Source organism: Habropoda laboriosa, unplaced genomic scaffold (assembly GCF_001263275.1).
Source record: "Habropoda laboriosa isolate 0110345459 unplaced genomic scaffold, ASM126327v1 scaffold3, whole genome shotgun sequence".
Taxonomy (NCBI): Eukaryota; Metazoa; Arthropoda; class Insecta; order Hymenoptera; family Apidae; genus Habropoda; species Habropoda laboriosa.
This window is the reverse complement of record NW_017100127.1, coordinates 429,769-453,446: the sequence shown is the minus strand read 5'-3', so window position 1 is coordinate 453,446 and position 23,678 is coordinate 429,769. Positions and strand designations below refer to the sequence as shown.

The 23,678-nt window shown below is 34.4% G+C and overlaps 1 protein-coding gene across 1 annotated transcript in view; it reads left to right on the top strand.

Annotated features, from left to right (window-relative positions):
- LOC108578626 (1-phosphatidylinositol 4,5-bisphosphate phosphodiesterase epsilon-1-like) overlaps positions 1 to 23,678 on the top strand; it is a gene marked incomplete at its 5' end in the record, with an annotated part of 62,621 nt that overhangs the window by 7,466 nt on the left and 31,477 nt on the right. The window contains one exon of the mRNA XM_017942028.1: positions 7,141 to 7,336. Coding sequence (XP_017797517.1) covers positions 7,141 to 7,336 — 196 coding nt within the window. The remainder of the gene's footprint in view (positions 1 to 7,140; positions 7,337 to 23,678) is intronic.

Sequence of the window (23,678 nt, the reverse complement as noted above, 5' to 3'; positions counted from 1 at the left end):
AGCTTCATTCCTAGTTCGTTTATTATTGAATATTTTTACGCGTTTAACTTATGCTTCTCCCCAATTCTCGTCGCCTATTTTATTCAAATTTTTTTATATTCTAGAATCGAAAAAGATACGAATTCGCGTTTTTTCTTTTGATTCTTTCAATTTTTCACTCTCGTTCTACGAAAGTTTACTTCAATAATAATATTGAAAATTTTTCTGGTGATTTGGTTTAGTAGTTAGTTGTGTTGTGTATTGCCAGCTGAAATATGAGCTGCTTAATGTATATGCTTAAAATGTATTTTCTTGTGGCCGCCTGACAGCAACTTGTAAATCTGGCGTGAGAGTGAACGTGTTAATAAGTACATGTTGTTCAAATTATGTCGTGTTTTGTCATTTTCATCAGAAAAATTGGGGGATGTCGTGTTTTGTCATTTTCATCAGAAAAATTTGGGGATAAAAAAGTTGATATTTAAATCGCTTGGTTGCCTCGACACACGTTTTATGCTTATCTTTTATTCGCTGTCCTTGGCTACGTTCGGCAAACTACAAAGGCGGGCGCGAGGCTCGAAAACGTAGTCCCTGACTCTACGAGTTGTCAGGTTTAGCTTCCTTGCGGTCTGACACTTGTGGAGAATATACTGTATTTGTCATTTTTCATTTTTAATTAAACATTTTATAGCAAGACCCACGTTTCTTTATTTCGTGTAATCTCGTTTAAATATACAGGATGTTTACGAACTGGTGGTACAAGCGGCAAGGGAGTGACTACGTGCAAAAATAAGTGAAAAAAAAAAGAATAACAGTTTTTCGTATCCGGCTTCGAATAAACCAGCGTCGAAGATTTACCAAGTACGCGTATACTCGTAGACCAGTTTTTGTTACGTTTGGATTCGTAAACATCGCCAATGTCGTGGCGTGTTATCATTTCCGTGTGAGACGTTCAGTCTTGGTCGTTCCGTCGATACGGCAACATAGGGTAATCGAAAGTAGGTACGCCGATATAATTCTCGCGTTGGGTGCTTGTGTCAGTTAGTTATTGTTGGTGTTTTATTGAACCACACGCTTACATTAAACTATATACATATATTTGAATAAGTGTGGATTACAATATTACGAACATTGAGATTCGAACCACACACACGTGGCGGAGGTCCCATGGCTAGAATAACAATTGCCGATCAGCGCGGGTCGCTTTCGCGGATGCGCAGAGCAACTCTTTAGTTATTTTGCTAATTACTACAAAGAACGCCGTCGTCCTGACAGAAGAACAACAGAAGTGCGACACAGTGATATTTGTACGCCGTGTAGTGTGCGTGTACTCGATAGATCTTCAACTCTGATTTATTCGGAAACGAAGCCCGATACGAAAAAATGTTATTCTCTTTTTTCGACTTATTGTTGCACGTAGAGTCACCCCTTTGCCGCTAGTGCCACCAGTTCGGAAACACACTGTATGGATTTAATAAAAATAATGTAAATTTTAAAATTGAATTTTGAATCGAAAAATTTGAATGCAAAATCTTATACAAATAGTGCACGATAATGTAACAGCAATGATACTTTGTTTCTAAGGAAGAATCATAAATAAAAATTACTGTTTTACTTAAGATTTATTTTATCGGTTAATTTCACAATGAAAATGACTAATTAAATGTACCAATTAATTCGGTGCCTTTTTTCAAAAAACTCAAACGTAATTTCAATATTCAAAATAATTTTCTTTATTTTCGACGACACTTTTCTACTCGATAAGCAACGAATTCTCTCTCTGATTAATTATGGCTGCTTCGAGTTGACTAGTCTTCTTCGTGAAGTGAAAAAAGGCACCGAATTAATTTTTACACCTAATAAATCTATAGTACAGCGTATTACGCTTGATGTATGACTACTTAGCTCTAAATCATCTCTAGCAGCGCCGTAAAACCCGCCTGAAAGTCAGGCCACGTCCCGACTTCGATGATCCTTAGGATCGATTAATCCCAGTCTATTGAAATACTAGCATCCCTCAAGTTCCCTTTAATCCGTGGTCTTAGTAGCTCAAGCAAAATGCTATTCCAACTTAGTCACTATTCCGGCAGAAAGCTACTTTAGTTGAAAACTTGAAGAAGTAGTTTCATTCTCTTTTGCTCTTTAATGTATACTGTCGATTCGCATGATTTCTCAGCCTTCTATGGTCGTTGCTCGATTAGGAAAAATATTGCAGGTTTTAAAAATAACTTAGAATTTTCAATTTGCAACTAGCTTAATATAACGGTACGTTAATAAATTCTCTCCGATGCAAATTATTTATAATTGTGTTGTACGGTGATCGTGAATTTGTCACTCTTTGTTATTAATACCTTGATGTAATTATTTTGCGGATAAATGAAACCGTTCAATAGAATTAACTTTATTTAGCGAGGCTGAATAATGACAGATCGTGTGTATGATTTTAGAAAATTAACGTAGTAGCTTCTTGTCCAACTAATTACCAAGAAGTTCGTAGTTAATTAACCTTGTATTAATTGTGCACACGGCCACCATGGATTAACGCGAGCTCGCACTTAGAAACATTATCCGCGTGTTCGTGCACGCGGAAAAAGAAAGCCGTTATTTAATCTGTATGATAACGAATAAAAATGTGATTTCGACGAAAGTTTTTTATTTCGTTGCGATGGAAGAGAAATGTAAATGCAGTAGAAGCGATCATTTTTAAACATTTTCAGAGACAAAACTAAACATGTGTTATTTAAAATTATTGGAATATTATTGATACTGTGAGGGATTTATTTAAATTTAATAAAAAGAGAAAGGAAAACGTGGAATTACTCGATCCTGATGTTAGCTTTAGATTAGTCTAATTCTTCTCGGAGAATATCGAAACGTGTTCCATATATTTCCAGAAGACATCGATATGTCGCAAATGTAATTACGCTTCTAAAATCGGAAGGGACAGAGAGACATTTAATACGTTGACTGCCACGCCAGATTTACGTTTTGCTCAGGGGGCCACAAGGAAATTTTCATTATTCTAAGCATAGTATTATATTATGCTTTATTATTTTTTTTTTTAAATTCAAAGTAACGTGTAGTTAGCTATGATGTTCGAAATTTTTAGTCGACGATATTCACTTTATTGTAATTACTCTAAACATTTGAGGCCCTCCGGTCACTAATGTGTAAGGCGCTGTGCGACGCGCCCAGACAACGACCGCGGGACCCGAGCCGCAGAGGGCCCTAGACATGGATGAGTGCAGGCTGCACCCTCACCCCACGGCTTGCAGGGTCCTAACGGCCGAAGAACCATATAAAAACGGGGAAAAGGGCAGCGACCCACACAGTATCGCACATAGTCATCAACGAGCGAACCTGATGTTATTCTAACATCAGTTATTTTAAGCCCTGTAATTTCTTAGTCTTACAAATGACCACCGTGGCCCCATCGAGGAAACCATTTCCGGTCACAGATGACCAGTGTGATAGTCAACGTGTTGACAACGGTAATTACTGGTAGAGACTGATCTTTACTCACTGTCAAGGTGTGTTTTTTATATAACGTAGGTTTTACAAGAAGTAGGGACTGTATCTTTGTTCGAGAGTCTATGACATTAGTCTACTTCTGGAACGTTTAGTCTAGTTTCTGGTATTTGATGGGCGACTAAATAGATCATCGCTGCAGCTGAGAATGTGCTTTGGTTGTCGTTACAATACAATGGAAACACGTTATTATCGCAGTATCGTAATTCTAAGGAGACGTAGTCTTAAGAAAACAGTGCCGAGAATAAAACAAAGAGCAAGCAACGAGGGATGAAAACCAGGCCCAATGGGAAAAACCTCCGACGAAGAGAGGCCCACGAAGGGGCTGGCTATACAGTGCGGCGATCGAGGGATGAAGAGCAGTGTTGATTGTAAAGTCGAGAAACGTGGGTAGAATTACGACAGACAGCCGTTACGTATATTATAGTTATTTGTACATCTTAATTAATAAACACCTATATTTTATTCTTAATTCCACATTATACACACTTACTTAATTTTTTTTTTTCACTTAAAACAAGGAAGCGAAATAGGTGGTAGAAACTGTTTGTATTTGAACGATGAAAAACAATAAATAGCTGAAAAATTGAAAGCACTGCTGCTAGAATGTATCGCTGTTAGCCAATCGAAATCACCAGTGATTTTTCTAATCGTACGATCAGTCGGAAATCTAAAAGCACTCCCGAACGGATGTCACCGACGATTCATCACAACATGTGATTCAAAAGTGATGAGATTGTTCAATCGGTAGATCGAGTGTAGCGATATTGTCCGATGTTCTCGATTCTACACAGAGCGATGACGACGAAACATGCGACATTGCTTTATTATTCTTGAAAAAATCCTTTTCAATAATACTCTCAACCAACTGAACTAATTTTTAAAATGGAATCGGAATTCACTCAGTAGACATTTGCACGCGCAACGTAACGATTTTAAAGGACACTTTACTTTATCCACTTTTCCCTTTTACGTTTCGTTTGTTTCGTTGATATTTAATGTTTGTTTCACATAATCAATATTTGCTTTACACGAAATATTTTGCAGATATACGTATTACGTCAAACAGAATACCTTCGTTTATCTGAATAAAATGAAAATTAATTAAGCTGTTAAAAGAGGGAACGAGGATTGCTTTTAAATTTATAACATACCTTTATGCAAATATTTTATTTCCACCCATCCTATATTCTCAAAAACGTGCATTTTTTTGTCCTATTTTTTACACGAATGAAAGCGTTAATATAAATCGAAAATGAATTTCAGATATTCTGTTTTCTATGGATGTACAGAGTGAGGCTGGACTCTATATGTAAAAATAAAGCGAAAATAAAGAATAACATTTTTTCGTTCGAAGCCTCGTTTTGGAGAAAATCGAATATCTGTCGAGTAAGTATAGTCGAAGGAAGAAATATAGCGAGGTCGTAAATTAAAGCGTTAAGTAGCGGCACCGATTGATGCAGTAACGCCCATAAAGAACACAAGGTTCATAACAAGTTATAAATAAATAAAGTAAGCTGAAAGTTACACTTCAGAGACTTTGAAATACTTTCCGATCAATATTTCAGTGCTCCACGAGAAACCATACTAAATGTTACTTTTCACAATTTTCCTGCAAAGAAACAGGAGAAAGTCTTGTCGTACGAGTGTATTTAAAGGGATGTACAGATTTCACTTGTATTGTAAGCAGCGGTACCTGTATTGTTCGTCCTTAAACAATTCCCGGTACAAATGCAGTGCAGCACTCTAAATCTTACTGTATTTTTGAACGCACATACACACAGAACAACATTCAACGCAACATGTTATTTTCCCTTATTTCTCCGTTTCGAGTTTGCGATATGTCGCGGAAAGGAAACTTCTCGGAAAATTTCTTCGCTCGCCGTAATGTTTCCTCTTGTGTTTCCTGCTTCGCTGGCTGTACAATTTCAAAAATCGTTTCGTACTTCAATCACATTATTTCGAATAACATTTCTACGAACCCGTACTCCTTTTGCCAACTCACGCTTGGGAAACAATTCGCTGAAGAAATTTATCTAATTGTTAATCAACATCTATCGAATCGACGTATAATATTTCAATTACCAAACGGTATCAAATTTTGCAAATATCTTATCGAAGATTTTACGTGGAATTTTATACAGAACCTCTAAAAATAATTACAGATTTTAAGAATTTATTACTAAATTAATTAAATTTTCAAGGTCTCATAGTACTAAAATATTGCATTAAAAAAATCGCATAAATGTTGCAACTTCCAACGCAGTTCTTTCTACCGGCTTTCATAGATTTCATTTAATTAAAACAGACAAAACGTTTCAATTTCAAAAGCCGACGAATGCAACCCAAGTCAATAGCAAAATTGATTAAACTTACTTTCATGCAAACTCGTCGAAGACTGAACTGACAAAAGAAGAAAAACCATTTTAAATGACAATTTTAACCAACACTGCGATGTAATAATCCTCCTGAAAACGTTTAATTGCTATCGAATCGTTACCGCGTTGTACATGAATTCACTCGAAGTTTCTTTCTATCTTCAAGAGTCTCGAGCTTTCTTTTTTTTTTTTTTTTTTATACACGTTCACCAAAGGAACAAGCTCTGTCTTAAGTGGCACCCTCGTGGTCGCTTTGAAAAACCAATGGAAAAATAAAGTAGCTTTTATTACTGCGACCGTAAAAACGGCAACCCCCGCGACCGCGAATGAGAAGATAAAAGTTTTTGTTCGAGCGTCGTCCTAGACACGGCCATTGTCCTGAATGGCCATCTCCAGTACTTGCAATTTATCCTCCCGCTGTATGCTTCCGCTCTGAGTTTCAGTTTCGGAAACTATGCGATTAACCGAATAGTTGAAATTTTAAGTACGCCCGCGTCACACAGTGACCTATAACACCGCAAGACTTCCGTCAGAGTCTTAAACAATGCGCGCTAATTCTCTTTAAACGTGATATTAATGCTTGAACGTTGCATAATATCATTGAATAGAGGAATGCGAATAGCTCGACGTTCCCATTCCAACGTTATTAAACTAACTTTTACTGTGTACCCTTTGGTTGGATTGTGAAAATCTCGAAATTTCCTTCCGCAGCGAGAATAAAAGTTGATGAAATTTTGCTAGTGTAATAGGTTCGGTAAATAAAAAAATCAAAGCGAGTTTTTTATTTTTATTTTTTTTTTTTTGCTAATATGTAATAGACACATTACTTATTGGCTGCGGCAGATTTTAGATAGATGCTCGATCGCGGTCGCAAAATCTCATTTTGGCGTTTAAAAATTTTGAAATTTGTAGTTTTTGAGTTTCTTCTATTAAATTAGGGTGGAGGTGCGCAAAGGAGAAAAATTAAAGATTATATTAGGGTAAAAGTGTGCCAAAGAGCACCAGTGTGAGCAAATTTTTAAAACGCCTATAGCAGTGAAATGATTGAAAGATAGGAGAACGTTATTGCAAATAATGGAAAACATTTCAATGATTGAGCTTATATCACTGTTTCATAAAATAAAAATTTAATTAAATTTAATATAAAATTATTGAATCTAAAATGAAATTGAATGTGCGTTACACAAATAAAGGTGTATGCGTATACAATGTGTAGTCGAGTGAAATATTCTAATCGAATTCCAATTCTTTCTTACAGATCCAACAAGCTAAAGCCCTTTTGGCAAAGCGTGAAGGAATCAGTACCAGTTTTGGATAACCTATCCTCGGCCCTCTTATCTTCCGAATATGAATTTGCACTTGCCCGCGCCTTGGCAATGCCAGAATGTCCAGTGGTCCCATTCTTCGGAGCTTTCCTGCGGGAACTGCGGGAAGTCATCGCGTCTGAGGCCAAGGTAAACCATTAAATTGTATTTCTTTGTGACAATGGAAGTCACAGAGCGATTGCTGTTATCTTGAAATAACATCAGGCGAACCTTGGAATTTTCGCGTACGTTACTTCGAATTGTGACGATCAGTCTAAATTTCAAAGATGAAACGAAATTTATTCATTCTTCGCTATGTCACGAACTAAAAATTACACTTCGAAGTATTTTAGTCGGAGTGGAACACAGTTCTTTGCTTTTGAGGCACTCGAATTATGACCAAATTTTTGTGCTCCCTCGTTCTTCTTGCTGGTACAATTTGTTCTTTCTTCCTTTAGTATTCTGACACCGTAAACTAGCTATCAGTGATCTAAGTACAACGAAAATTGCAAACTGATTGGCAAATAAATCTTCATTTGCGGGAGTATTATTAAAAGTTAGTATTATTGCCTAAAAATTATGTCGAAGACCAGTCACTGTGTCAAAAATTATGTCTGAAGATCAGTCACTATGTAGGCCAATGGCCTAATAAACAAGCTTTCTAAAAAAAAATTTGATAAAGCAATTTTTAATTTTTCTAATATTAGTCCTACCTGTAACGAAAATAGTATCGGTGAATTGGTGAGGTTCTCTCGATGAGAATGAATTCAAACACGATATAAATTGTATCAGTTTTACCGATAATCAATATTAAATATCTCCGATAGCGAAAATGGGACGTATGACAATTTTCAAGGGTGATTTAAATCTGATTGCTGTTAAATCCAGCCCAATTTATGTCCTGTTTGAACTCATTTTCATTAAGAGAACCTGAGCAATCCGTTAGTACTATTATCACGAAGATAGGATGAAAATGATAGAAATTGAAATTTTCGTTATTGATTGATTCATTGTAACACGCGTGATATCCCTTTCAACTATCACGCTGTATCTATTCTCCTGTAGTTTTATCTACGGACATAGGCGTACGTGCATACATGTGTGCTGCAATATAGGCGGCATAAGTTGCGAAGCGGAAAGATTCTATTGGACGACTGCTAAACTGCCGAATAGTAAGGTCCAATACACAGTCACGGTCCAATTCCGCTTTGCTTTCGAAATATAAATTAGTTTATACATCTATGTTTGGCTAAAAATGCGAGTTCGACCTAATTTATTGCAAATTTTAATAACTGTTAGATATTCATTAGAATAACATTGAATATTAAGATTCTAGAAAATCATACATTTGTGACATTTTATTTCAGTATTGGATATTATAGTACTTAAAAAAAAAAAAAAAAACATAACGTGCGAATTAAAACTTTTTCACTCAATTTTCCCTCTGCAAAAGAACGAAGCAATTCAATTTTTTTTATTCGATCCATAAAACGATACTGCAAAAGTATGACATTAGTGGAGCATTATAATACTGATAAGGTTGTAGAATAGACGGAGAAAGTAGAATAAGTCTGAATGGCGACTGTAAAAAGGTGTTTTCTTTTCTCCGATAAAACAACAGTAATATTCCGATAGTACAAATTCATCAAAACTTTCCAATGGGATATTTTGCAATACATGTTTCCGCTCTCACAGTATAATTTCATTGTTTTCGTTCTATTTCAAGAACTTACGCAGCATTAAAGAATTCAGGTTACATACCGTACTTTGCATTTAGATTAAAAAGTAAAGCAATTTGTGCTTTATAGATAGACGAAGGTTATACTTTATAGAAAGATTTTCAATATTTCTCTTTATTGAGCGAAATATGTTCCTTCTGAATATCGCTGTTCCGTGAATACATGTATACAAGAATATCAAAAATAAACCTGAACGATTTTAATTTAAGCAGACAATTCCATCGAAGTACGTTATCAAGAAACCATTTTATTGAACTGAAAAACGAAAAAAAGAAGAGAAGATAAAAATATTTTTTCGATAGCGTGGAAGGGAACGGAGGTTTTCAGTGTTTCTACCAAATGTGAAATTTCAATTTCAAAGGAATATGAAAATAACGCATAAACGTGTATATCCCTTTGCTAAAATCAAATGTCCAATAATATCGCCATTCAGAAATTCTTTCTCTTTAATATCTTTAATAGAGAAAATAGTCATCTCCTGCAAAACAAATGCTAAAATAATGCACTTTTCCAATATTCAATATCTGACCTACATATAAAAATGCAAAGTGTGCTTGTTCACTAATTGTCGGTTCTTCGTGTTTTATCAAACCTGTTCTCGCGATAAAAGGACGACTTACTTATACACCCGACTACACCAACGTAGGTATTCATTGATGAAGATATACAGGTGTGCGGCCGGAAGTATTGCACAGAAGGTGATTCCTTATTCAGAAATAAATAATGAACGTAGAATAAAATTTGTTCGTCCGAGGCTTAGACTTTGAGAAAATTCGGTTTGAAAATCTGTTGCACATGTTTACACGAAGAATTTCTGACACGAAAATTACGAAAACAGAAATGCGATAGAATTATATAGGGACAGTGGATATTCGAGAAAAATTCGTTACAGTTCCAGTTTTGCTTTGATACTTGAAGAAGTCCTTTACGCACACAGGTTCGAATTCGTTTAACATTCCTTTATCATATTGCGACAGTAATGCCGGCGAATTTTCTAAGAACACACTCAGAACTGCCTGACAACCTCTCCCCTAGCGTTCGCGATTTATTAAATTCTTAACTTGGTAGAATACTTATGTAACGTCAGTTCTAGATACTAAAATGTTACGTTAAAGGATGAATATTGAAAAATCGAACTGTGAAAATGTAATTAAGGCGGGAATACCTTTTATTTGAATATAGAGTTTCTTAGTTTGTGAAATAAGTATTTTCTTGTGTAGGATGTTTTAGAATGAACGGTACACGTGTAAAAATAATAGTCGAAATATAGAATCAGACTTGTTAATGCGAAGCTTCGTTTTCGAAGATGTTGGTTTTGAAAATGAATTGCAAACTTTCATTGTGCGCAGATTTTTTCGGTATTTTTACATCTCATTATTTAAGAAAATCATGATTCTCACAATTTTTTACTGCAAATTGACCAACAGTAAAGAAACAAATATTTATACTACGATTTTATTCTTGTCTTCAGTTATTCGATGCGAAAGTAATAAAAGTGAGAATATGCGAATGATTATCTTTCCAATGTCGACAAATACCAAGAAAAATCTTTATTTTTATGAAAGCTGCACAAAGTCGAAACTTAATTAGATTTAATTTACAATTAAAGTAAAAGATTTAGATTCACCAAAGTAGAGTTTATTTACAAAAAAAAAAGAAAAAACACCTGCATTCGAGAAATCTGCAAATTCAACAAATCTTATTCTGTATTTCTATCGTGTTTTCATTCGTAACGTCATTTCAGTCTCAATTATACCACTCATTGCAGAACACGTTGTATACACCCTTGTCTCTTTTGTAACTCTTATTTTAATCGAAGAAGAAATTTTCAAATTTAAATTCAATCCACATATAATCAACTCATTCTTAATTTGCTGTCATTTTTTACATTCCTGTTATTAAACATTATTAACAGTATTATCGAATACCGATTGAAAAATCAAAATGTTTAGATTTTTCGAATTTTTAAATTTTCTACAGTTAAATTACATTATTTAAACACACAACTGTCGTTTTAGTTAATATATTACAAATTTGATTGGTCCAGTGGAAAGAAATTGTCGAAAGTTTGTCTCCAATTTATTATTGTCATGTCTGTTAAAAAGAAGATAGTTCAAACTCTGATACATTTCTCCAACTAGATCAGTATCAGTCCAATATCAATTCAGTAGCAATTCAATATCAGTTCAGTATTGATTCTAGTTCAGTTCTATTCTAGTTCAAATTCCGCTCTATTCCAGTTCCGATTCAGTTTTAGACCAGACTCCATTTCAACCTAAGGCAGTTCTAAGCTTTATCTATCGCGATCTCTGTGCATAAACAAACTGTATAGTCATCTTGAACATCTATTTTCGCCAGTAGATGATTCACGTTAGATAACGTCCTGTTTTAAACAATTTACCTCGTATTTCGAAGAAACGTTATTTTTTCCCTGGTTTATTTATACGTATATGTATTTGAGAGACTCAGAAGCCAAAGTGATTAACAGTAAGTCCATCAAATGAGATTTTATTTGTGAAAAATTAAGCACCAAGCATGAGCTTTGATACTAAAATCGGAAGAATATCGAAAAGTGAAGTTAATCGTTCTGGCTTCTCTGAGTGGTTTAAGTGGAACTAACGATTTACATTCCTGAAAGGTAATTTACGTCTATTACACTTGGAATTTTTCGTTTACACTGAAATTTTATTTATGAAAAATGAAGCACCAAGCGTGTGCTTTGATACTAAAATCGGAAGAATATCGAAAAGTGGAGTTAATCGTTCTGGCTTCTCTGAGTGGTTTAAATGGAACTAATGATTTACGTTATTGAAAGGTAGTGATTTACGTCTGTTACACTCCGAATTTTTCGTTTCCACTGAAATTTTGTCGATTTTCAAAGAACGAAAAATTTGACAATCACCATCGAAGTTGTTTTTCATTTCACGCGAAGTGTAGGTGTAACTTGACAATGAAAAATTGTATTGCTTATAATTTTAGAGTACGATAAGAAACTCTAGTTACTAAGAACGCACAAATTCACTGTAAATAAAAGAAATTAATTTATATGAATGATACAACGAAACTGGATATTCGACAAAAATTCGTTACACTTCCGGCTTTGCGTTGATACTTCAAGAAGTCCTTTACGCATCCAAGTTGGATATATTAATTCTGCGAGGGCAATCTGAGATTCAAGCGAAATTTTACTCTTCTATTTCTTCGAAGCAAATTGTTATTTTTATTGAGAAAAGTTTTAAACATTTCGCTTGACGAACAATTGTACAATACAGTAGAGACTTTGATAAGTATCTCAGAAATATTTCACATTTTTCAATAGCCTAGAACAGTAAACAAAATAGGTTTGAACATGAACGACCTAGTTTGCCTACGAAGTGTTAAAAATTTGAAATTTTTTCACATTTTTATAACAAAGTGTAGTTCCCTTTTCTGTGGAAATCTGCGAACAGAAACGAAAAACTACAATTTAATTTTCACTTTACGATTTCACTGTACCGAAGATAATAATGGGAAAGAATACTATAAACAATGGTACGTAACAACATCGCGGAATGATTCATCGTTCTCCTATCACTTATTCAAACGTATTGGACGAAGGTAGAATATGAAAGGAAAAAGAGAGAAAAGCTGTGAGATCGAATGATTTCACAGCGAGTTCACACGTGTGATTTGGCAGCCGGCCAAAGAAGTTCCTCGATAAAATCCGTATATCCTCCGTGTCTCCGACGAAAGCATCGAACCATGGAATACGAGCAGAGGACTAGGCCAAAGGTTGCCCGGAGATACGAGAGAGAGCTAATCAAATTACCAACCCTTTCCTTTCGTTTGACCACCTTAAAACGGAAAAGAAAGAAACAACACCGATAAGGGCTGCTAATGTCGAAACCAGAGAATAGAAACGTAGCCGAAACATTGCACTCGAGTAGTACTCTAACTTAGCGATTAATCGGTTATTACACGAAAAAGAGAATAGAATTGTAAGTGGGTGCACTTGGTGGAAGAGGTGGAATAAAAATCATATCTAACTTTGGAATTTTTTTAAAGAAAATAATTAACTCAATCGAAAATTTTTCATAAGGATATTATTATATTATCCTTGATGAATGTACGAGAATTTTTTCGTTTAATTTCTTTGCAAAATGGCGGCGCTGCAGCCTCTATTTTGCAAAATATCAAAAATTGTCTTCATCTACGTGTCAGTTGCTAAAGAAATATGTAGGATTCTTTTCAAGTATTGAGTTTTATAGAAATGGTGAACATATGAAGGAAGAATCAAATTTTTTCCTTAAGATTTTAGTGTGAAACTGTTAATTGTCTTAACAATCCTGTGTACGTCTTTAGATTATAGAACAGAGAGTATTTTGTGAAAATTTCATCTGAATAAGATGAAAATTGCAGAAGTCATGGATAACGTGTATTTTAAAATTGTCATTCTGAGAAAATTTCAAATTTCAATCACTGATTAACGTGCTTCGTTGAAACGGCTCTAATATCCTAAAACCATCGTAGTTTTTCATTAAAATTATTCAGAATATATTTTCAAAAGTACAAACTCTCACTTTAAGCAAAAAAGTTCAATTGTTTCAAATCTCAGGGGTGGTCTAACCCATTAACCCTTTCGCTGCGACAGATTTTAGTACGTGACGCAGATGTTCAAATGCGGCCATAAAATCTTTCGTTGCGACATTTAAAAATTTTTGAAAAATATAAAATTTAAAATTCAAAATTTGAATTTTTAAACTTATCGTTCTAAAAATGAAGGTGGAAGTACGAAAAGAACGAAGGCTTAAGTTAACGCGAAAGTGTGCCAGAAAGCGCCAACAGCAGAGTATGAGAAAATGTTCAAAGCGCCTATAGGCGACAAGGGCGCAGTGCTAGCAAATTTTAAAACGCCAATAGCGCCAAGGGCGGCACAGTACGAGCAACTTTTCAAAGCGCCTATAGTCAGCAGCGAAAGGGTTAAGCGAAAACATCGATTGATCTAGTAGCACGCAGGGCCGTACGCGTCTTACAGAATCCCCGCAAATCTCGAGTCGCAAGCGCTGAGAAAAAGACTGTAAACCCTTCAACAACCGACGCTTCTAGGATCAGTATAAACCCGCATCCACCTTTTCCTCTGTTTTTATCGCTTTTAAAATATACTGCAATGGATCAACCGGTGCCGAATTGACTTGGTACGGCTGTGAACGGCACTCGAGCTCCTTATCTCACCTAAACTGATATTTTGGCAATCGGATTTCGTGTTCCTTCACGCCTGTCCGATTTTACGACCTCGCTATTGCTCTTCCATCGATATATCTGTCAAAATATAGCAAACGAGGCGATAGTTCTTTGTACATGTTACTCTCGATTTTCGTCTTACTTTGGAACGCAGAATCAACCCTTAAATTTTCTGCGAATTATTGCTGAACACCGTGTGTACTTGGTATTTTAAAATGTGACATAATTTGCGTTTTGTACGCCTAAGTGGTCACTTTCATAAGAGACACGCTAATTTTAATGAAATTTAAGTAAGATATAGAAAAATTCAGTGACCATTACTGCAATATTATGCGTTCTGACGTGAAATGGCTCATGTCAATCATAAAGAAAAGAAATGATTGCATTGGATAAAAGAAATTGTCACGTAATTCTTTTGGCATAGTGATATACTTATCAGGCATTTTTCAGTTTCAAAAATTATTTACGTAGAGTAAATTAAACTTTTGCTTTTTTTTAATAACAAAAAGATAACGTTGTACTTTTCTACACAATCTGACTTTTACTATTTTATTTTCATTTTATTATTTATGATTGTACTTATTTTTTACTTTATCATTGTTTTCAAACAAATCAAATTTTGTTATATTTGGAAAATTAACTAAAATACGATTTAACATACAAAATTAACGTACGATTTTTCGTATTATTCGTTTACAACAGGCAATAATAATATTAGTACCAGAAATTTCTAATCAAAGTGTCAAAAGTAACAAAAGCTCCGCTTGTGTTCTTTTTTTTTTAATTTAAAACTTGGAACTGTGGTGATTGATCAAAAGGTGTTGTTAGTTTTTCGTGCTCCCGTTTGTCGAATTAGCTCACTTTAATTGAATTTAAAATAAACAAATTAGTTTCTGACGCTAAATATCTTTTCTTTTTTATAATTTTCAAATGAAATAAACGATTTTCATTCACCGAAAGTTTATTCTACAAAAATACAATTCATTCGACTAACAACATTTTTTTTCGATCGCAATAAACGAACTTTGGCTTGTTAAACGGAACACGTTTCGTTCTCGTACAATCACGTTGTTAAAAATTTGCACAGAGGAATCTGGTACGCTTCCAGCGTGGAATCTCCGATTCGCGAATAATTCGAGCATATAATTGTCGTGCGGCAAAGTATTCATCCGTGATCGTAAATTTACCAGCAAATTGTTGCATCGATAGAAAATTTATTTCGAAATGTTCAGATACCGTTTATTGCAGACAGTGTTATTTACATAATACAGCTGTTAGTAGTATACGAATTAACAAGCGAATAATTTAACAGGCATTAAATCATTTGAAAAATATGTCGATCTTGTTTTTTCAATTCAAATATGATAATTTATTTGGTCTCATTGTAGATAGCAACAATTCTGATTATCAGACTTGTGTGGAAAAAGATGGTGCACCTGATGTGACCATCTCAATTATTTTTGAAAATTTTTTTCTCACAGATGATAGGATTTCAAAGGTCCTTCAAAGTGATCACCTTAGATTTTTTCTGTCTCTTTTTAAAATAAATTTTCAAAGCCACCTTCAATTCTTTTATGTATAATCCTAGTTTTTTTTTTTTGCCTATTACATTATATATTTTTCTATGTATCAAATTTATACATAAAAATATTAAACGTGACTGAAAATTTATTTAAAAAAAGGACATAGAGAAAATTTAAGGTCACTACATTGGAGGTCCTTTGAAATCGTATCCTCTGTGATTAGAAAAATTTGGAACGGTCTACTAATAATGAAAATAATTGAGGCGGTATATTCTACGTAACTTCTGTATAATCCGTAGATTACTTATTCTCTGAATGAAAAATCAGTGTTCGTATCCTTTCCTAGTAACCCATTCGACCGATTTCTTTACATATTGGAAAAAGCGTAACGTGAATTTTTCTTGATTTTCTTGTCATTACTTGTAACTTTCTCGTTCTCTGAATTGTTTTATTACGAAATACTGCAGCACTTTGTGTTTCAGCTGTTAATGCAGACTGCACTAAATATGTAATTAGCGTCGAGTACAGAAGCTTCTGATGGAAAATCAAATATTGCTTCACTTTTTCCTAACTTTTCCACAATAACTTACAATTTTTTTTGCAGGATCTCAATAATTTTCAAAAGCTTAAAAATTTTACTGTTGCTGCTTAAAGCGTTGTACACTTACGTATGTATATCTGTAATCTTTGAGAAATGTTCACCAAAAGTGCCATGCGTGCATATCTCACGCACTCAAAAAAAGGAAATGAAAAAGTTTATTTAATTTTAGCGATGTTTATCATTCGGTGTTTTGTGCCTGACTACTCTGGCTGATGCAGAAAAATGTTTCGCGATAATTACAACAATATTTCTACCGGCTGCGTGTTTCAAATGGAGGTGATAAAAAGTTGGTAATCAGGGGGAACTTTGTCTAGCGGTTTTCTCGAGGTTTATGGCAAGCTTAGAATGTTAATTTCCGATGCTGGCTGCTATAAACTGCTTGGTTGCCAAATATTTCATATTTCTCTCGCAGGTCTAAAACAATTGCGACGAATTATTTCATTGTAGATAATGTAGTACGACTTCTATGCTAAGTCGTGAAAATTCGTCGAATTAGTGTGATACATTTAAATGTTTGTATTCGTTAATTTGGGAAAATTAACGAGATTGCTAGATTTCGTACAATACCAGTAGTTTCAAAATGTATTGTTAATATAAAGATTTCAAGCGCGATTAAAATATTCTGGGACAAGCTGAAAGTCGGTGCACTGAAACGGTATGAAATTCGAGAAATATCGGCGATTGTTGAAATATCGAAAAATTCTCAATCACTTCATTTATTATATCACTTCGTTCTTTGTGCAATGAACTTTCCACGTATACTTTCGACAAACGAATGAAATCTATGGTATAAAGACCATTATATTATCTTTTTTTCAATCAACTGGTGAAAAGAACAGGAAGGTACAATGGAGTTAAAGCAGTATTCTCTGGTATGGTTCAGCCGTCCGTAAGTCTTTTCTTAAACGTTTCTTTGACAAAGAAGGTATTTCAGATTCTCTAGTCAATTTTAGAGATTCTCTAGTTGATAGCTCTAGACAATTTTAAGTGGCTACGATCGAATAGAGAAATTGCGTAATTATTAGGTCACAGAAATGTTGATCGCTTTATGAAATATCACTTGTTCGTGTGTTGACGCTTTTCGAAAAAATTGTAACTTAAAAATTTAATTCTTGGAGAAAATACACTATCGGCCAAATGTTTGGAATCACTATGCATCGCAGGTTGCACCAAAATTCTTGAAAAAAAAGTTAGCATTCATAACAATTTTTTAACGAATTTGTTATCATTCAAATCAGTTGAAATGAGGTAAAGTGCTATTGATCTCCGCAACGTCAGTTTCAAATCAATGAAGAATTAGTAGCGGATTCAATATTGATGTAAATTGGCAGGTGATTCCAAATTTTTGGCCGGTAGTGTATATGTGTATGGCTGAAATGGACCTCGTCTGAAGTCCCAAATGCTTAAATTAAAGAAAAAAACAAATATTAAACCGTGTGATTTAATATTGAATGATTGAATTATTGATCGATTAATGATTGAATGCTCGATCTTAAATCAATGAAGATTAGTAGATGATGCATGTATATATAAAATATAGTAGAATAATAGTAAAATAGTAAAATACAGTAAGAGTATTTTGAACATTTATCGATATAAAAAAATTTTCTTAAAAAAGAATGAAAACTTATATTTAGTTGCAGTTTTCTCTCTGTAAGGTGGTAGGATGGGTCTAATAATAACAGCAATTATGTACTGAAATGAACTGAATTCTTCTAAACTCCGTTGAAATCTACTAAAATCTACCGAATTCTCCTGAAATATAGTAAATTTTCCGAAAATGTACTGAAATCTACTTACAGACTGTGAGGCAAGCCTCATTGTCATTAAAAAATTATTTAACTCGCCGAAGTCGTTGCAAAATTATTAAAATCGTAAAATAAGTATTTCATTCCAGAATCTGAAAGTATAGCAAATCCGTATCTATACTTTTACCGGTACAAGACATTAACTTTCCCAAGAAAATGTATTTTAAACGGATGTCCCAATACCTACAGACTAATGTCCCTAAAAATTCAACGTTTACAACATTCTAGCATGGAACCCTTGAATAGAATTTCTCAAGAAACATGAAATGCACGTTTTACTTCAGGGAAACTTGCTTCTACGAGTGCAGATCGTTACGCTCCTAAAGTTTTTATTATAATTAATTTCTTAATCACCGCGATTTATAAAACCGTGAAGCTGAATTTCCATTGTAATGTTTTGTTACGAAGATGGAATCGTGGAGAAAGGGGACGAAGAAAAGAAGGAAGGAATGTGTGTAGCGATAAGGTTAGGGGTTTCTATCGGCCTCCAGCAGCAACGATGGTTGTAGGCCGGCGGAAACTACTTGCTCTTGTCGCTAATGATCATCGCCTTCAAAGACGCCAAACAAGTTTGGACTCTACCGCTTCTTGGAATATTTTAATGAACAATATTTGCGTAATTAACGAAGGCTTGTTTTGTACTGTGTATTTTGTTCTTTTTTCGCATTATTTGCATTAAAACTTGCGGATCCTTTTAACAATTTAACAATAACTGCCTTTGTGCGCGACGAAGGGAAGCGAAGGAAAATAAAATTACTGCATCGTTGGACTGTTTCGCTTGTTACGTGTATAAACTGCATAATGTGTTTATTTTATGTTTAACTATAGCGAATAATTATAACAGAAAAGATGCGAAGCGTGTTTATGAATGTTTAGAGTAAGATATCTATTTTAGACGAAGTAATTTATCGTCGATTGCCGTTCTGTTAGTAACAGTAACAGATTGCTATGATTAAGCGTAAGCGAAGTAAATATGAACGAATAAAATAAAAATAAGAGAAATATTCTGTGCAAAAAAAATTTTGTCAATATATCAGCTCAATTTCATCAATACTAAGAATTTATTTTGCTTTGTATAATTTGAACAGAGAAAGTAACAAGTAAATATTTGAAAATAATTTTTAGCGCAGAAATTTTCTTTATCTAATTTCTGTTATATTCTTCTTTCTCCTCGGTTTAATCGTTGAAAAATAAATGTAAATGATTTTCCCTCTGAAAAACGAAGTTTGACGATAATTCAACTGTTGAATCGTTTAAATACGTAAGTAGAAAAAGAAAGTATCCAATTGCTGAGTAATAAAAATGCGTCAGATCGTTACGAACGTTAAGCCGACGATATATTAAGCTAAACACTTAATTCCAGGAACACGAAAGAACAAAACGCAATGTGGTGTCGTGCATAAAAATAATTAAATATACCTATTCGTTAGTTTTATTCCACTTTATGTCGGCGCGTTCCGAGTAACGAATCGTAAAAGTACAAAGGTATCGTTGAAAGGACTGTACATGAAACACACCGGCTGTTTCATTTGAACGGAGGGCAAGCTCTTCCCGAACTGTGCAAATATACCGCGTGTCCATAAAAGAACGTACCGATTTCTTTTTTTCTTCCCCCAAGGTGACCAATGTGACGAGCACAGATTGCAGCCAAACTGCGAAAGTGTCACTTTGCAAAATGCAAAATACAATTAAGGATGAATAATGCCTCGATTAATGAACTATTGCCTTCTAAGTACGTTTGCGAATCATTGTCGAGTCGACTCGTCTTCCGCAATTAACAGGTTAAATGAAAAATTGAAATTAATAGGTTGTCTATATCTTCTGTGCAAATAATTAATATTCACATGTATGCTATAATAATTGAGAAAATATGGCGTTCAATGAGATAACCTAAAAAATGTACTTTGCAAGCTGAACCTGAAAGGAACGGAAGGGAATAGGATGCTCGTAAGCATGAATTCTGCATAAGACGTCGGGAAGGGTTGAGAAATATCTTCGAAGCAATTTTACTCCCTGTCTGTTGTTCAGAGGAACGTAAATATCGTGAAATATGCGAAAACGACATGTGTTATCGCACTTAAACGCAATTTTTTTTTCACGAAGGGTGCGTGTATCTGGTGTTTGTAAGGGATGTTTGAAAACTTGGAGAAATTATGTTTACTTTTGTGATAGAAAGCATCCTCGTATCGCATCATGGAGCGGAGAATAAATTTTTCAAAAGGACACGATCTTTTATGGACACAGTGTACATCGTTAGTTTGCTAGAAGAGCGACACAATTGGCAAAAGTAAAATTTTTGAAATTTTTTGTGATAAAAATTTATTAATAACTGAAGCATTTAGTAATGAAACAAATTCTTATCATTTACAATTTAGTTAATCTGTGGGTTTTTGGAGAGTGTTTACTGTTTTAGAAAAAGGGTTAAAGGAACCCTATTTTGAATTGTGACAATTTTCATTTGAGAATGAGAAGAGAACGAGAAGCGGCGTTATTGTTTACCATTTAGTAAATAATTAATCCATTAATAATATTTTAAATGAAATAATAAATCTACAGAAACTGATATTTGACTAAACATCGAAATAATTTGAAAGAACCAACCTCTAACGAATTGCCACAAGCTCTTGTGCAACATAAAAATACATCGAACATTGTAACAGAAGGTTTAATTTTGAAAAATTTCGTCAATTTTTCAGCAAATAGTAAATATCAATTTTCTAACAATTATTAACAAATGGTTAATTTTTGTGACGTTCCTTCCGGCACAAATACCTCGCTTTTAAAGTTATGTCTCGCAGAAATCTCTTAATTAATGATGTTTGATATGTGTCACATTTCTAGCAAATACTCTAATTTGTATAAACGCGCAAACAGTGTTCGCCAAACGCGTACGGAACGATTCAGAGTCGGTGTACGCGTGCAAATAACGACGAAAATTCGTGGGATATCTTGCATGGAAATTTCGCGAGATTTCGTCCACGCGACGCATGAAACTGTAAGTTAGTTAAGCGTAACGCTGATAAACTTGTCTAACGATAAAAGCCGGCCTGACTCGCGTTGAAACAAACTCGGCGGCGACCTTTTGCCTCTACACTTTCAACTCTGGATCGTTGAAACTCGCGTATCTTTTGATCGATGGAACGCTTTTCTAATTCGAACCATTGCCATGCTCGTAACATTTCTTTTTCTTACGCCTACCGGAATAAACCTCAGTCACGACACACTCGATGTTATAAGGGCGTAGACCTTATTCACGAGCGAACGATTTTTCTCCACTGGGGAGCAGAAAAAGAAAGATAACGTAAACGCGTCGAAGAATACCTTCGAAAAACGATCGTGACGGAGTTGTGATGCTTAGGGTTATCTTTGAGGTACATCTGTGCTGCCAAACTTAAAAAACAGACAGCATCGTAATAAATATACTTGGAGAAAATTGATTTTGTGAAGTTGGACACTGGGAAAAAATAGAATATGCAACTTATTGTGAGATTATTTATGTATTAGGTCATTTTTTCCTGTTTTCATTATTTTTGGATTTTCGTTCAAATAGTTTTCGCTTTCAGCACGAACTTGTGGGATGACCTAATGTATTATTAAAATGGAATATGATACGCAAAGTGTTATTTGTAGCATAAATGTAAATAATAGGTACTTTTCAAACCGTCCGAATTTTTCAGTTAACGAAATGGTGAAAGAAACGAATATTTGGCCAAACACGATCAAGAAAGAAAAGGACAAAATCAAACTTTGTTTTCTTTTTTATTTATATAAAATTTAAGTTCGTATTAACATCTTGGTCATTAGCGACCATAGTTGGTGATTATTCCATATTTCACGATAAAAGTTTACTCTACTGATAAGTTCAATTACTTCCTTGAGGTTTTCTTCTACAATTTCAAATATTTCTTTAAAATTGTTAGATATTTGAAGCTGACTTCCGGTGTACTTTGTTTTCACAGTAGGATAGAATTGTATTCTTTAAAAAGTAATTATGTGTAGCGTTAGTATACCCAATTATTAGTCTATCAATTATCATTTGTTCATTTCTGCTAAATTTGACTATGGCGTAATTTGCATAAAAAACATTTTAGAGGGTATCTCTTCTTTCATTTTTCAGAGACTTTAATCTCACCGTTATATTATAAAATGGTTAGAGCTAGTTTCTCACGTTCGTAACAATTTAAAGAATGTTAAATAAAGATATGAATATTTCGTGTGTTACACATTTTTAATAAATATTCTTCCACTTTGTCGCATTTCCGACACAAAAACGCCCACGTTACGGTCACAAGCGAGACTCGTATTCTGTACGCGAGCAAAGCAAGCGTGGATAATAAATGTTTCGCTAAAAAATGAAATTCAATTAAAAGGGGAAGCGTGGTGACGCTTTTTGTAACCGCATACTATACTTGTCGCGGCTAAGGTGGTAGCGATATCCAGCCACTAATGGACAAAGTGTCGCCGCTTTTTCGGTGGTAGACACATGCGTGGAGGCTCCTGTAAGCCATCGTGTCCAAACCGCGCCACAAAATGAAGCGAGTCACATGCTTCGCGTGAAATTACGTTGAAGTATAATTAAGTATCAGAAATGAAATTCACTTGTTGGTCTTCTCTTCCTTTTGTAGAACGCTTTGAATACAGGGTGAACAACGTAACTAGATCGCTTTAATTGTTTCCGATACTGCTGGATCGATACAAATTCTTTTTCTTTTAAATACCTAGATTTAGATGGTAGTTAGTTTGTGTAGGTCATTTCTTTTCGAAGTTACGAAGCTCACCTTTGGTTTTTTAAGTAGAACCTTGTAACTTTTTTTCACCGAAGGCAAGCACAAAAATAGACTTTTTTCGTTATTAGAACAGGAAAAATGGTGAATGTAAGGAAAATTCGAAACACTAGATTTTGACATAACACTATTTGCAATTTTTCTGGAACTGATGTGAGGATCGTTGATCCGCTGTGCACCTGGTGTGAGGATCATTGATCCACTGTGCACTTCGCAACAGAAATTTTTCTTCCATCTTATTGGAACCCTTTGGAACCATTTAACCCTCAGCGAACGAGGTGAATAAAAGTTACGCCGTGAACCATGCGGGGTTAATTTACCCTGAACATTATCCGTCTACAAATTCTTATATCATTTGAATAAAAGTGCACTTCAAAATTATGTTTCTTCGTTTTTGTAATAAGGACGGATCCGAGTAAAAGAAAAATTTTCTTAGCTTTAAAACCGCTGGGGTTAATTTAACCCCACATGGTTCACGGTGGGTTAAATTATGTACAAAAATTTTCTCCTACCGCCGTTGCGAGAGGATAACTAGATGGCCAGTTTTACGTCGCCCACCCTGTATAAAACACTTCAATTTTCTATATTATTGATTAATTTAATTTAATTTGCTATTTTACAAAGTGTTTGAGAAATTTGGCGAAAAGTTTCTTCTTGCTGACTTCTTTGTTCCTCTATTATTCAAAAGTAGAAGAAAGTGTGTGAACTAATCTACGCGAAAAAGTAATGCAGAAATATGGCAATTATTATGGCAAAAATTTATTTAGAAGAAAGAAACGTATTTTCCTGTAATTTATTATTATACGTACTTATATTA